This window comes from Suncus etruscus, chromosome 2 (genome assembly GCF_024139225.1).
Source record: "Suncus etruscus isolate mSunEtr1 chromosome 2, mSunEtr1.pri.cur, whole genome shotgun sequence".
Classification (NCBI taxonomy): domain Eukaryota; kingdom Metazoa; phylum Chordata; class Mammalia; order Eulipotyphla; family Soricidae; genus Suncus; species Suncus etruscus.
The window spans coordinates 91,853,311-91,867,612 of NC_064849.1; the positions used below are offsets into that span (position 1 = coordinate 91,853,311).

Genomic DNA, 14,302 nt, shown 5'->3' on the forward strand with positions numbered 1-14,302 from the left:
AATGCCCAAACTCTATAGTATCTCAATCTGGTTTGTTATTAAAGTTGAGATATATATAAAAAAAAAAAAAAGAAAGAAAAGGAACTTTAGGCCAGTTAAAAGCAGCAACAGATGTGCCTGTTTTTACCAAAGCACATGTTTCTCTATGAAAGCAGAATATGGACTACTGAAAAATTACACCTATTATTTTATTTTTTGACATCTATTTTAAATTCTAAAACACACACCTGTATCTTTCAAAATATATCGACTCCCCTTTGCTTTTACAATAATGTACATCACCCATATGTTGTTCAGTTAGTACCTTGAGACCTCAGCATAAACTGGACTGGTCCTGCCAGATGGTGAGGAATAAGTCTATTTTCAATCTTTTTTTTTATATGTAAAGTGAAGATTGCAAAGAATTTCCATTGAGGTTAAAGCCTTTCAAGAAAATTCGGTAGTACACCAGAGAGACTATTCCCTCCATCTTTAAATGCTCCTCACAAACACACTAACCTGGAAAATAAAACATCTGTGTGTCTCTAGTCTGGACAAAGGCTTCCAGACCAATCAGTGGATGTAAATGCCACTAGGGCAAAAGTCTAAGCAGGGACACAGCTGAGGCAAGCCCAGGGCAATGCTGGGGTGTGTGCTGGAAATAGAAGTACCACACTGCCCACCCTTCAGCCCTGCCCCACCCCACACCTACATCATCAAAGTCAGCAATGATCTCATTGAGCAGGCGCAGGCATTCCAAGCCCTCCTTGTTCACATCCGACTCAGTGTAGAATTCTTTGAAGTCGGGGATGGAGGCGAACATAACACAGACACAGTCGTAGGACTGGTGATACAAATCCTGCAGGGAGGAAGGAAGAACTGAGCCCGGGGACCCCAAGACTACATCCCACTGAAATCCCCCAAGAAGTCTTTGCTTGCTATTGTGAAAAGACTCATAGTCACTGACCTAAACTCTTGAGGAATATGGGAATGGTCACATTGATATTCTTCTTCTAATGATTTCAGAATGTTGGTTTTATTTATTTGATTTTTGTTTATTTTGTTTTTGGGTCACACCTGGCAGCCCTCAGGGGTTACTCCTGGGCTCTTCACTAAGAAATCGCTCCCGGCAGGCTCAGGGGACCATCTGAGATGCCAGGATTTGAACCACCGTCCTTCTGCATGCAAGGCAATTGCCCTACCTTCATGCTATCTCTCCAGCCCTTTATTTGATTTTATAAAGAGAAATGTCCCATTTCTCTAAACGGTCAAATGTGTCATTATAAATCATAAATCATTCTCTTAGTATCTGCTGGATCTAAACAGCTGCTACAATTTTTCTTTTATTATCAGTCATCTCATGGTATTATTTATTTTGTGAATAAGAAAAAAAATCAGTTTCTTTTTTATTTCATCATCACTTTTGCCATTGTCTAATCTATTAAATTTTGCTCTCTTGAATGATTTCCTTCTTTCTTTTATTATTTTGAGAAAAATTACATACACTATCTTCAGAAAGGACAAAAAAGAAGGAAAAAGATACATCTAATAATGAGAAACCTGTGTAATTATTAACAAAAAAACAAAAATGTTTTATCAATGTGTATTATGAATATACAAGAATTAATAAAAACACTTTTAAAGACTCTGAAAGGTCTCATGGTACAAAGGAAAGAGTCAGAGTTCAACATATTTGATTTCTGCTCTGGACTTGGGATCAGTCACATTTCCCTAGAAGCAGACATCAGTCACTCTGCTTCTAAAGTGACATGTGTAAATGTGTGTATGTGTCCTGTATGTGTGTGTGTTTGTGTGTGTGTGTGTGTGTGTGTATGTGATTCTTCATCTTAAGGTATCACCCATGACTAGGAAGTGGACAGCCAATGTTGGATTCAGGAGCAAAGGATGGTGTTCTGCAAAACATTCCCGTAAAGTCAACTTCCTGGAAGGAGGTTGGTAAAATTTTCCCAGGGCTGCTATTGCTGGAATTTTTAAGTGTTGTTGTTGTTGTTGTTGTTGTTTTAGGGCCACACACTGTGGTGCTCAGGTCTTAATTCCTGACTCTGAACTCAGAAATCACTCCTGGCAGTTCTGGGGGACCATATGGGATACAAGGGATTTAACTGAAATCTATCATAAGCAAGGAGAATGTCCTACCTGCTCAACTATCACTCTTGCTCTTAATTTTAACTGATGATTTTAATTTTCCCCAGACTCTTCAATCTTGTATAAATCTATGATATTTGCTCAAAAGGTCACTCAAAGGGTATGCTTACTGCCTGACTGTGCTAGTGCATGACCTGAATTTCTGCTCTGAAAATTAGTCCCAGCCTTGGGGGTTTTCTCAGTGAGGAGGTGGGTAGGCTGGGCTAGAGCAGAAGTTAACAAGTGGGGCTGGGGTAAATCTGGCAGGTAATGTGGGCACTCCTTCCCCCCTAACCCGGGCACTTGGGTCTAGCTGAGTGCCCCATTCTTCCTTCCATAGAACCCCCACTTCCAGCCTCTCATGCAGAAAAGGGCCCATCCCTGTGAGGTTTCCTGGAACGGGCAGCTTGGAGACCCTTAGTTCAACCTTCTGATGCACTAAGTCCCTTCCTAGCTAGTTAGAGAAGGATTGGGGGATTGGTGCCTTCATTGAGAGCTGGTGCAAAAGGTGACCCCTCATAAGTCAGCAATGACTAAAGTACTGACTTTTTTGGAACCCCAGTGTTTCCAGCTGCATTTTCAGATTGTGTGATTGGGATGGGCGGGCAGGGAAAGACTCAGAAAAATGAGATCGACTCACCACGGAGCCCTTCTAAGGGGATTCCAACCCCACTAGGAAACTTATCAATCTGGGATTTATGCTTCTATAACCCTGCTGCTGGGATCATTCAATATGGGGAGGTCTACAGGCAGCTGAGCCCCAGCCAGGAGCTCTAGCTTTCCCAGACCCTGCTCCTGCCAACCCTCTGCTCAGGCCCGTGTGCCCATCTGACCTCGTTCTTGAGGCTTCTGGCCAGGAAATGCTCGGCCACATGCGCGGGCAGCACGTTTTCCAGCAGAACTCGGTTGAGGTTCTCCATGGTCTCAATCTCCTCCCGCTCTTTGTGGAACTTGTTCTTCCACAGGAAGTCTAACCTACAGTAATATTCATTCTGTTACAAGAGGACACAAGGGTAAAGAAACAATAGGCATCGTGTACTGCCACAGAGCGGAGGTTTAAAAATATAATAATAATAATAATAATAATAATAATAATAACAACAACACCACCAACAACAACAACAAAAGAGAAACTCAAAGAACACAACCCCCCCCAACTGAATCATTCCAACCCACCCACTCACTTGGCAGAATGATTTCTTCAGTCCTACAAAGCCCCTGGTGGCCCCCCTAAAGACTTTCGTCCAGGATTAGAGCAATAGCACAGCATGGAGGGTGTTTGCCTTGCACATGGCTGCCGATTCTGGTTCAATTATCAGCACCCCATATGGTCCCCTAAACACTGCCAGAAGTAATTTCTGAGCACAAAGCTAGGAGTAACCCCTGAGCACCATTAGGTGTGGCCAAAAAACCAAACAAACAAAAAATAAAGAAAAAACTTCCATTCAACCTTGAACACCAATTACAAAAAATAAAATAAAATAAAAAGAGTTTGGAAAGGAACCAGAAATAAGACCAAAGTTAAAAGGCTTTTAGAGAAGTTAGGCAGGCAGGAAAAAAAAACACACCAGAAAAGCTTCCTTGGGCTGCATTAGGGAGAGGTGGCTTGAATTATTCTATTTTTTTTAAAAAAGATGCATAATAGAATATGAATAGTGAAGTAATGAAAAATGAAAAACACATTAGTGGAGAGAGGGCCTTGTTTGATGATTCGCATTTAAAAGATAATGGTGTTCACGCATGGCAGTTTGCCTTTAGAATTTGAAAAGCGGTTTCCCAACCACAAATTAGGTAATTAAGTATTCATTGAAAAAAATGCATTCCTTTTCTTTTGGGATTGCACTGTACTGAGAATGACATTCTATTTAGACAAAAGTTCATCCTGCTATAATTTAATTAGGATGGTGCCTGTTGCTAAAAATATATGTGTTTCTGCCTTATCATGTATTGACATTTAACATTTTTTTTTTCAACAAAACTAAGGCCTAGACTCAGTGAAAAATGAAGGATTGGGAAGAAGAGGGAGTGGATCTTTCAGGGGTGGGAAGATTCTGGAACTTTAAATTGAGAATCCGACTGACATATATATATATATATATATATATATATATATATATATATATATATATATGTATATATATATGTATATATATATGTATATGTATATATATACATATATGAAAATAAAAAACCCAAGAGCTCTTGATGCTGTGCCTATGAAATTCTATAGGATTTCTAGCCAATAAATGAATTAAAAAGGAAAAAATATTAAGAAAAAGAAACTTGTTGCTAACACTGCTGAAATAAGGAGAGAGCTAAGTAGAAACTGAAAGTTCTTGGGTTTGATGTTACGTCTGCAAAATTGCAGAAACTAAAAGACCCAAGGTTGGTCTGGTTTGAGGTCCTGGCACTGTAGGATCCATCCAGCAGAGAAATGAACAGGTAAATGCAAAAATAATAATAATTATTATTATTATAATTATAATAAATAATAATAAATTATAATAATAAATTATAATAATAATAAAGGCAGGGATTGTTTTATGATTTGATTAGACCTACAACATTACAAAAAAATCCATCACATGCACATTCACGACTTATTCATGTATCAATGCTGATTTGAAAATATTCACATTTCGAAACCTAAAATGATTCATTGACAGGTTTGTGATGCAACTGAGTATGAAATATCAGGAATTATTCCCTCTCCTCATTTTTATCTCATACAATGAGATATCTTTGAAAAAGGCTGCGAAAGAGATATGTTAAAAGCTTGACTGTACTTAATTTTTTTTTTATAATGCTTCAATTTCTCTAGCTTTTGTATCAATCAGAATCATTCTATATACTAACAAGGACTCTCATTGGGAGAATAGATCCTTCTTTGATTTCTGGTGGGCTGGGATATTTGAACCAGAAGTGTGACAAGTTCTGACAGTAGAACATAGCACTGGTGGCTCACACTTGAATGTAATTTAATTAATGTTACTTCAATGCTAGTGTCATTGTGACCAATTCTTTAGTTAGTGCTGGCTGATGTTAGGAAGAGACATATCTACTATCAAGCTTAGACAGAAGCAAAACATAAGATCCCTGAGATGAGCTGAAGAGAGCAGGAGGAAAGGGGAGATTTCCTATGTATGACACTAGACTTTCTCTGGCTTTCTGAAAGACTGAATTTGCCTAGAGCTCAGCAAATTTCCTTCTGGTAGGATCTAGAACACTTGGAAAAAACTACAGGGAACCAATGGGGGGATTGAGTCAGGTCTGATGATCTCCTGAAGCAATGCCACTGACACTGAAGAATATTTTTGAAGTTCATGAGATATACTTTGAAGGTACCAGCAGTGAAGCATGTTCTTAGCCCAACTCAACTGTCAGGATCATAGAGAGCCCCCAGCAATCCAAACCCTAATTCTGGCATCTGGTATTTAGCCTCTTTTGGATAGTCAGGTTATCCAAAGGACCTGAGGGACCTTCATCCTGCTGCAGAGAATTCTCAGAAGAGAACCAAGTGAGGAACTTGATGCAGACCCAGGAAGAGAGCCAGAACAAGACCGGGGATGTTGAGGGTTTGGCCCCACATTGCAATGTCCCCCAATTTCCTCCCCTGAGGCAGCTACCTAATGAACACACTTGGATCACTCCTAGAGGTGCTCAGGGGGACCATATGGAATGCCAGGAATCAAACCCAGATTGGCTGTGTGCAAGGCAAATGTCTTCCCTGCTGTATCTGCTTCAGCCTCCATGGGTAATGGTTCTGATGCTCCCATGCATGATTGCAGGAATGAATTGCTCTATCCATCCAAAATACATGATAAATACAGCAGTGAAAGAAGCTATGCAAGAACAGAATTTGACAGAGACCAAATTCTTCTTACCTGTCTGCCCAGCACGAGCAGGGTGATGAAGAAGATGAAGAGAGACACGGAGCCCATGGTTTTTAGATCTTTCCAGATGCCTGGTCTTTACAAACAGAAAAAACAAACAACACAACACAACCAATGACATAACAGAAGATTTAGAATTCTCCTATCTACCAAACTTAGAACTTTCCCCCTGGGTTTCTGTCTACTCCAGCCAAATGTACACAGCACATGTTTCAGGCATGTCTTTGAACAGATTAAATCTAAACAAACATCTCTGGGGAGCTTGGTAAAATAAAAAAACATCTCTGGGGAACTTGGTAAAATAAAACGAATTATAATTGAATTCAGATTCCCCCCTTAATTCCATGCTCTAACAAACAGAATAGTGGGATGTTAGTATTTTCTTGATTATATTCGAATATCTGGATAATCTGGTAGGTAACATGCTAAAATATTAATAAGCATGTGAAGGATACAACTGAAATAGGAAAATTAAGTTCTATAAGATATTCTTCTGTGGAGAGCACATTTTCATAAAATGTTCTGGGAGGCACTGTTGTATGTTGTATCTTGTATGTATGTTGAATGTTCTGATGTCATACAAAAAAGGCAAAGCCAGCAGAAGAGCTGTGGGCAGTACCCCCTTCCCCTCTAATCAAGGTGCTCTCAGTCCCAGCATCACTGACGTATAGCATAAGGTCCCTCAAACTTTTTTATTGTGACCCTTTCTACCCAAGGAATGTTTATGCATACAGAACAGGTATGCTAATCACATGTTTTCTGATAGAAAATTCTATTTATTAAAGTTTTTTTGCATGCTTTCATATTCAATAACATGATCCAAGAAGGGGGGCACAGTGCACTGTGGAAGAAGCTGGGATGTAGGCTAGCAGCTTTCCATGGCCACAGCGAGGTCTGTCTACTTTGTAAGTGACCATGCACAGCAGCAGGCTTAGGTGTCAATTGGACTAAGCCATCTCTTTCTCTTTCACCCATTTTCTCCCAGGTCAGAGTTAAATGTCCATCCCAGGTCAGAATTGGCCATCTGGAGGTGGGAGGGGCTTCTTTGTGAATGAGCAGCTAATCATGGTGGAAAGAAGCAGGATGGATTCACTACCATGTTGACTACAGAAAGATGGGAACAAGGCCCAGGAAACAAGAGCTAGTGAGAAGGTGGCAAGGATGGGTCAACTGAGTGAGTTCCATAGCTCAGACCCATTGATGAGAAGAGGTGGTACAGTTTCTCTATCTTCTAAGCCAGTTTCCACCACTGACAGCATCTCAGCTTTGTGGCTGGGGCTGCCCATCACCAAAATATTCCAACTAGCTGGTGTCTGTTTTTTCAAAGACTCACATTTCCTGTGTGACAGAACTAGGGCAGCATCATCACTAAGGCCGAGAATGAGGAGCCTATAAGTCACAAGGGTTGGGGGTAATCTTCCCTGGGTCATGATTGAGTTTAGTTGACCTGGGCAATCATGTGCAAGGCAAGCTTCCCACTCACTGTGCTATTATTTCTCGGGCTAGGGTTTGGGGGAAAGATTAGGAAAAGAAGCAGGAAAGGCTCCCAATACTACCAAATCTACAGGTCAGGAGAGAAGTGAAGGCAAAACCCACTTCCTTCCTCAGAGTTCTCATACCTCTATATCCTTAACTTTAGGGATCATAAAAGGTAAAACCAACATAGCAATTACAAAGGACCCAGAATGACAAGAGCGAACATTCTAAAAGCAACTGCCTCTTTCTCCCAACAATGTGTGCCTTCCTGCCCAGGTTCTTCCTCAGTCTAAACAGACGCATTGTGCTTCTTGGAGCATCCCCAGGAGGAATTCTTTCCCCTTCAGAAATCTGCATATCAAATTTCTCTTGTTTTTTTTTTTTTAGTAAGAACTTTATAATTCCAAAAGGACGATTCAGTGCCCTGTCAGCTGTGAGGTACATGTGCCATGGAGTGGATATAGTTTCCAGACACAGTAGAGATATCTTCCAGCATATCTGGTCAGAGATTTTGAAAATTGATTGAAAGCTTAACTACTGATTTCCTTCTCCTCTTGTCTCAGATCTCATAAAATTTCCCTAATGCAATTATATATGGTTGCAGCTTGACTACCCTAAGCTTGATTACAGATTATGAGACTTTCATGGAGTGAAGTATACTGGAGATTCAATTAGCTGGACAGAATGCACAGCAGTTGTCCCTCTGAAAGCATTCTCACTGGTGGGAAATGGGGGCCTGGGGAGGGGTGCCCATCCCTGGCACTTAGCTTCTGGTGGGAGAAGAAAGGAAAGTGGTCACATGGTTTCAAGACAAACCACCTTCTGAGGGCAACAGGACTATGAAAATATTAAATATCTTTATTTTACATTACTTCCAGAATTATCATAGAGAATTATGCAGAAACATTGGTGAGTTTCAAAATGAAGCCAATCCTTCACAGAAAACTCTGCTTTGCCATGAAGATGTGAAGGATTAACCAAATGCTGTTTCTGGCTTCAAGTCGAGAATATGTATTCATGATAAGCTAAGGGAGAAAGCTGGTAACAGAAAATCTTTGCTAAATCCGAGTTAGTGTGTCTGGAGGTGTGTCCTCTCAGCTTCTGGCCTCATGGCTGAGACAAAGTGGGCTTTTCTACCCTTGGAAAGCAGCTTGTCCCTAGAACAGAGGTAAGTGGACAGTGCTCATGTCTTCACCCATGTGACCACAAGGACACAGCTACTTCTCTTCCACCTTCTCCTCCTCCTTGTGAATCTTGCCTTAGCTGTTGAGGAGGTAGGGGTGAGGTCAGGGGCTGCTTTGTCCTCTGGGACAATATCTGGAGTCATTTTTGGTCATCCTAACTTAGAGGCAATGAGCTGTGGCAGTTTTTCCTCAGTAGAGGACAGAAAACTAAGAATCCTACAAATTCCCTGGACTCCCTTAACAGTCCATGGTATCAGAATATCAGTGATCTGAGGTCAAGAAACATGGGATGGCTTTAATCAAAAATAGTCAAGTCCTACTGAGGTCCAACACTAGGACTCTTCCTGAGAAACGAATCTCGAGGTAATTTGGTTGTTGCATGGACCTTATCAGAGGTGACTGAACACTTAGAAGGCATGTGGGGGCCATTTCTAGCCTTGATCCCAAACTGCCTATGAGGTGTGGGATGGACCTTGTAGATGTAAATGCACTTAAAGTCTGGTCCTCAACGTCTATCTGCAGATGCATCTTCCTGGACCCATTCTGACCAATGCTCACATGTTGGGCCCCATAGGAAGAAGACAGTGAATCTGCCCCTTGCTCATCACTCATGCTACCTCCAGTCTCACTCCCTTAACACATACCTGTCAAATAGCACCTGGCTGTAGTCGTCCAGGACATGTGCGTGGGTGTGGAGCAGGATGGCGTTGTAGCCCACCAAAGCTGCCAGCATAATCAGCATCTTCAGCTCGTAGTTGACACGCAGGAACACGGAGCAGGACAGCAGGCCCAGGATGCAGCTGTAGATGAAGTACTGTGGGGAGGGAAATAGAAGGGTGAAGACTGAACAGCCCATCTGGGAGACAAGGGTATTGTGTGTGTGTGTGTGTGTGCGTGTGTGTGTGTGTGCGTGTGTGTGAGAGAGAGTGTGTGTTGGGGACCACAGACAAGCTCATGGGTTAGCTTGTAGATAGGTTACCCATATTTTGTCTTGTTCTGTGCTTAATGCTCTGGAAAATAATATGTGACTTAAATAAGAAATGAGAGAGAGAGAGAGAGAGAGAGAGAGAGAGAGAGAGAAATAGAGAAAGTCAAAGACAGAGACAAACAGAGACAGAAAGATAGAGAGACAGACAGAGATAAAGACAGAGAAAGAGACAAAGAGACAGAGACAGGTGCCAGAGACAGGAAAAAGAGACAGAAAGAATGAGATAAAGAGAAAGAGAGAGGAGAGAGAAAGAAGAGAGAGAGCTTGCAGGGAGTGGGGAGGGGCCCAGGTAGGTGTGGGAGCACCCCAGAGCCACTGAATGTGGGGGGTAGGAGTCAGCACTGCCTGCTTGGGGCTGCCGCTGCCTGATGGTCTGACCCATTTAGTTGAGAGCCCAAGAAGAAACTGGCCAGGGAAGGGGCAAGGCAGCCTGCAGGTGGCGTTCCGTCCTCACCGGCAGGAAGAATAGGTTCTGGGCCCTGAGCAGGGCAGCAGGGCTGTGGGCCGTGGGTAGGCTCAGGCTCTGGTTGGCGTTGGATGTGTTAGCAGTTGTCGGTGGGACTGTGGCCTCAGGGTTGGGATCGCTCAGGAAAAACTGCAAAGAAAGTTAGCAGTAAATTTCTAGCTGTGGGTCAAGAAAGGGTTCTCTCCAACCCCATCCTCTGCCTTTCCCTCCCTCTCTCTACTTCTCTCTCCTTTGCTTTCCTTCTCCCTTTCTCCTTTCCTCTCTTCTTCCTCACCATCACTTTTCCTCCCTCTCCCCTCCCTTATCTCTTCTCTCTTTCTCCTCTACTTTATTTATTGCTCTCCCTTTCTCTCCTCCCCTCTCTTTTTTCCCTCTCTCCCACTCTCTCTTCATCTTCTCTCTTCCCTCCTTTTTTCCCTTTATCTCTTCTCTCTCTTCCTCTCTTCCACTCTTCCACCCCTCTATCTGCATCCCCCTCTGGTGTTGTGCAAATCAGAGTTACTCCTGGCCCTGTACTCACAGAGCCCTTGTGGGGCTCAGGGGACTAATATGTGGTGCTCAAGATAGAATCTGGGGCAGTTGTGTTCAAGACAAGTGCCCTTCCCACTGTCCTGCCTCTTCAGCTCCTGAACTCCTGTCCTCATAGGAAACTCAAATTGTGGCTTCTGGGGCTGTTTCTCTGCAAAGTCATCACAGACACAGTTTAAAAAAAAAAAAGCACACATACACACAAAAAAACCCTCTCAGATAATCAAAATCCCCCAAACCCATCTGTTCCTGAATACTCAGGAGCACTCAGGCTGCCAACAGTTAGACAGTGAGTCATTATCCAATAAAAAGGACAATCGACCTGTGGATCGATTGGTTTCCGATTTAGCTGGTCTCTGGGAATGGAGGTGATAAATAAATCCCAGGTTTATAACACCAGGCTGGAGTTTATAAGAATAAATGGCCTCGTCAGTCAGTACAGGGTGCTTATCTGCCCAGCCAGCCTCACTCTTACTCAAACTGGTGAATGCCCAGGCCTGGAGGCCTGCTCCATGCCAACATGGATGAAGGAGAACAATCTTCCCCACTGTACTTAAAGTTTCTAGCCTAGGGCCTCCTCCACTGACACTACCTGCCAAGAATGGACTGGTGCTGAGAGGTTGGCTAGGACCTCGTGGAGCTGGAGAAGCAGTTTGGGCTTGCCTCCACCAGCCTCAGGAAAGGCTCAGTCTAAAGTAGGCAGTGGAGCAGCTGCTATTGTTACTCCTGGTCCTGCATGTTTCCTCCTCATGCTTAGGGTCTAGGGCAGGGAGCTTTCAGACGGTCTCTCTATCTACTCTTAGAGCACTTGGGTAAGTGGATCTGTTTTGAAGGGGGCTGGAGGCTGAGTGATAAGCACAGCCAAACTCACACTGTGTGTCTGTTAGAATATTCTAGAACTCTGCCTGGGGTACCCTGATAATAGGGGTGGGTCTCTTCCAGCCTCTCTCTTTCTGGGCTGTTCTCTGAGACTGCAGCATCTCTGCAGTTGTGATTTTCTTGATCTGCACCTAAGACCACAGAAGGTGATGAAAATTTTCTGTATTACGCAGTGTGTGTCCATGACTGTGTGCATGTGTGTACATGTGTGTAGCGTGGTTTTCTTGTCCTGCACACAAGACCAGAGAATGCGACAAAAACTTTGCTAGTTGCACAGCATGTGAGTGTGTGTGTGTGTGTGTGTGTGTGTGTGTGTGAGTGTGTGTGTGTTTGGAGTTCAGGTATAAATTCAGGCCTTCGAAAGGCTCAAGTGGGCCACGTCTTCCTGGATATCCCCATTCCTCAGGTTTTTGAGTCCCCCAAAGCTGGCATCCACTCTCTTCCAGCTGCAGGAGCCCAGGAAGGGCTGGAATCTTCTGGAAAGAGACCACTCTCTCTTCAGAAAAATTCTTTCATAGCCCCCTGAGGCAGGACTGAGCACTGGGTTTAATGGGCAGCATTGGCACAGGGGGCCTCTTAGTGTGCTGAGAGTTGGCTTGAGTGCTGGTCCCAGCACTCAGACTCACCATGTTGAACACAGCCATGGTTAGGACGATGACGGTAGTGAGGACTGTCAGGGCAATACGGGGCCAGGGCCGGTTAGCGATGATGCCAGAGGACTTAAGGAGCCAAAGCAGGGAGGCCGATGCCTTCTTACTGCATTGCTGGGGTGGGGAGAGAGAACACACAGGCATAGATTCAGGGGGATACTGAGCATGTTCAGTCCACCCTGGGGACCCACGAGCCTCATTAACATGGTGTTGGCTTCAGCCTCACAAACAAAGCAAGTTAGTGCACAATTGAACATCTGAGTCAGTGGTGCTCTGGGACCTTTAAAAGAAACCTGAAATGGTGTTTGAAAAGAAAGTCTGAGAAAGGGAAAGAAGGTGTCAGGTAATTAGACGACTCTGAGGGTTTGTGAGGTCTCAGCTTAAGGGACAGTGCTCACAGATCCAGGCGGTTTCCAGAGAAAGTCAATTTACACCCAGCAAATCATGAGAAAGCAGCAGGGACTACAGAATGGCCTGCTTGTACCCTGGAAGAGCACACATTGGTTTTTGTCATTTTATATTCAACCTGTCCTAGGGGCCTCCATTCCACCCTCCACATGGAGAAACTCAACTTGTATTTTGTGTTTCATTAACATTTGGAAATTGTGTGAAACACAGGCTAGAAAATGTGACCCTGTTCCACACTTTTTTCATTATTTTATTTAAACACTGTGGATACAAGGTTGTTCATAATATAGTTGGGGTTATTGTTTTCACAAATACAAAGCTGTTGATGAGTTTCAATCATTCATTGTCCAATATCCTTCCTTCATCAATGCACATTTCCTGCCAACAATGTCCCCAGTTTCCCTTCTGCCTTACCCCTTGCCTACCTCTGTGGAAGACATTCCCCCCCCCTCTCTCTCTTTTCTCTCTCTCCCCTCTCCTCCTCCTCTCTCTCTCTCTTCTCTCTCCCCTCTCCTCCTCTCTCTCTTCTCTCTCTCTCTGTCTCTCTCTCTCTCTCTCTCTCTCTCTCTCTCTCTCTCTCTCACACACACACACACACACACACACGAACTCTTTTAGGCACTATGGTTTGCAATATTGTTCCTGAAGGGGTATCCGGCCTATCACTTTCCCTCCTCTCAGTACCCAGTTCTTGTCCATTTCCAACTCTCATTGTCACAGTGGTCTCTTCTCTGCCCTAACTGCACTCCCCACTCTTTGTGACAAGCTTCTTAACACAGACTGATCCTCCTGGCCCTTATTTCTATTGTCTTTTTTTTGTTTTGTTTTGTTTTTGGGCCACACCCGGTGACACACAGGGATTACTTCTTGCTATGCGCTCAGAAGTCACTCCTGGCTTGGGGGACCATATGGGACGCCGGGGGATTGAACTGCAGTCCGTCCTAGGCTAGTGATGGCAAAGCAGACACCTTACCTCTAGCGCCACCACGCCGGCTCCTCTATTGTCTTTGATACTACTACCACACTATAATTTTACTCACTTTGTTGTAGGGTGGTTTTCTAGAAGTTTCCATCTAGCATCAAGGACACTCTTTATATATGGCCCAGCCTCCCCCCCCCCATCTTCTCAACAATGGCAAATACCATCCACATTCTGCCTCTCAAGATCTGGCTGTGACAGATACTCTGATCCAGGAAACTATTGGGGACTCACATGTCACTCAGTGTAAGACCCTTCCACCTCATTCATGCCACAACATGAAAGTGATTCCTTTTTTGCAAGTTAATGAATATTCTAGTCTATGGAACCTGTCAGTAGACACTTGTGCTGACTTTAGTGAAAGAAATAATTCTTTTTTTTTTCTTAGTTTTTGGGTCACACCTGACAGCACTCAGGGATTACTCCTGGCTCTGTGCTCAGAAATCACTCTTGGCAGGCTCAGGGGACCATATGGGATGCCGGGATTCAAATCACTGTCCTTCTGCATGCAAGGCAAACACCCTACATCCATGCTATCTCTCCAGCCACAAAAAAAAAAAATAATTCTAATCAAGCAATAGATACCAATGAAGGAGAAAAACTATTGCTCCCAGGACTTGCATGACTAAGTCAGCACAATGGTAAGACTAGCTAGTACTTACACTTCTTAACACTGGCTCATGGCTCTTTATTTCTCTCTCTTTCACATTTTTTCTGTCGGATCCTG

At 43.5% G+C, this 14,302-nt stretch overlaps 1 protein-coding gene across 1 annotated transcript in view; it reads right to left on the reverse strand.

The window, feature by feature from the left end:
• Nucleotides 1-14,302, reverse strand: part of ADCY2 (adenylate cyclase 2) — a 341,754-nt gene that overhangs the window by 16,719 nt on the left and 310,733 nt on the right. Inside the window, exons 16-21 of the mRNA XM_049767904.1 lie at nucleotides 12,165-12,302; nucleotides 10,120-10,260; nucleotides 9,322-9,491; nucleotides 6,009-6,093; nucleotides 2,958-3,116; nucleotides 692-838 (exon numbers count right to left, since the gene is read on the reverse strand). Coding sequence (XP_049623861.1) covers nucleotides 692-838; nucleotides 2,958-3,116; nucleotides 6,009-6,093; nucleotides 9,322-9,491; nucleotides 10,120-10,260; nucleotides 12,165-12,302 — 840 coding nt within the window. The remainder of the gene's footprint in view (nucleotides 1-691; nucleotides 839-2,957; nucleotides 3,117-6,008; nucleotides 6,094-9,321; nucleotides 9,492-10,119; nucleotides 10,261-12,164; nucleotides 12,303-14,302) is intronic.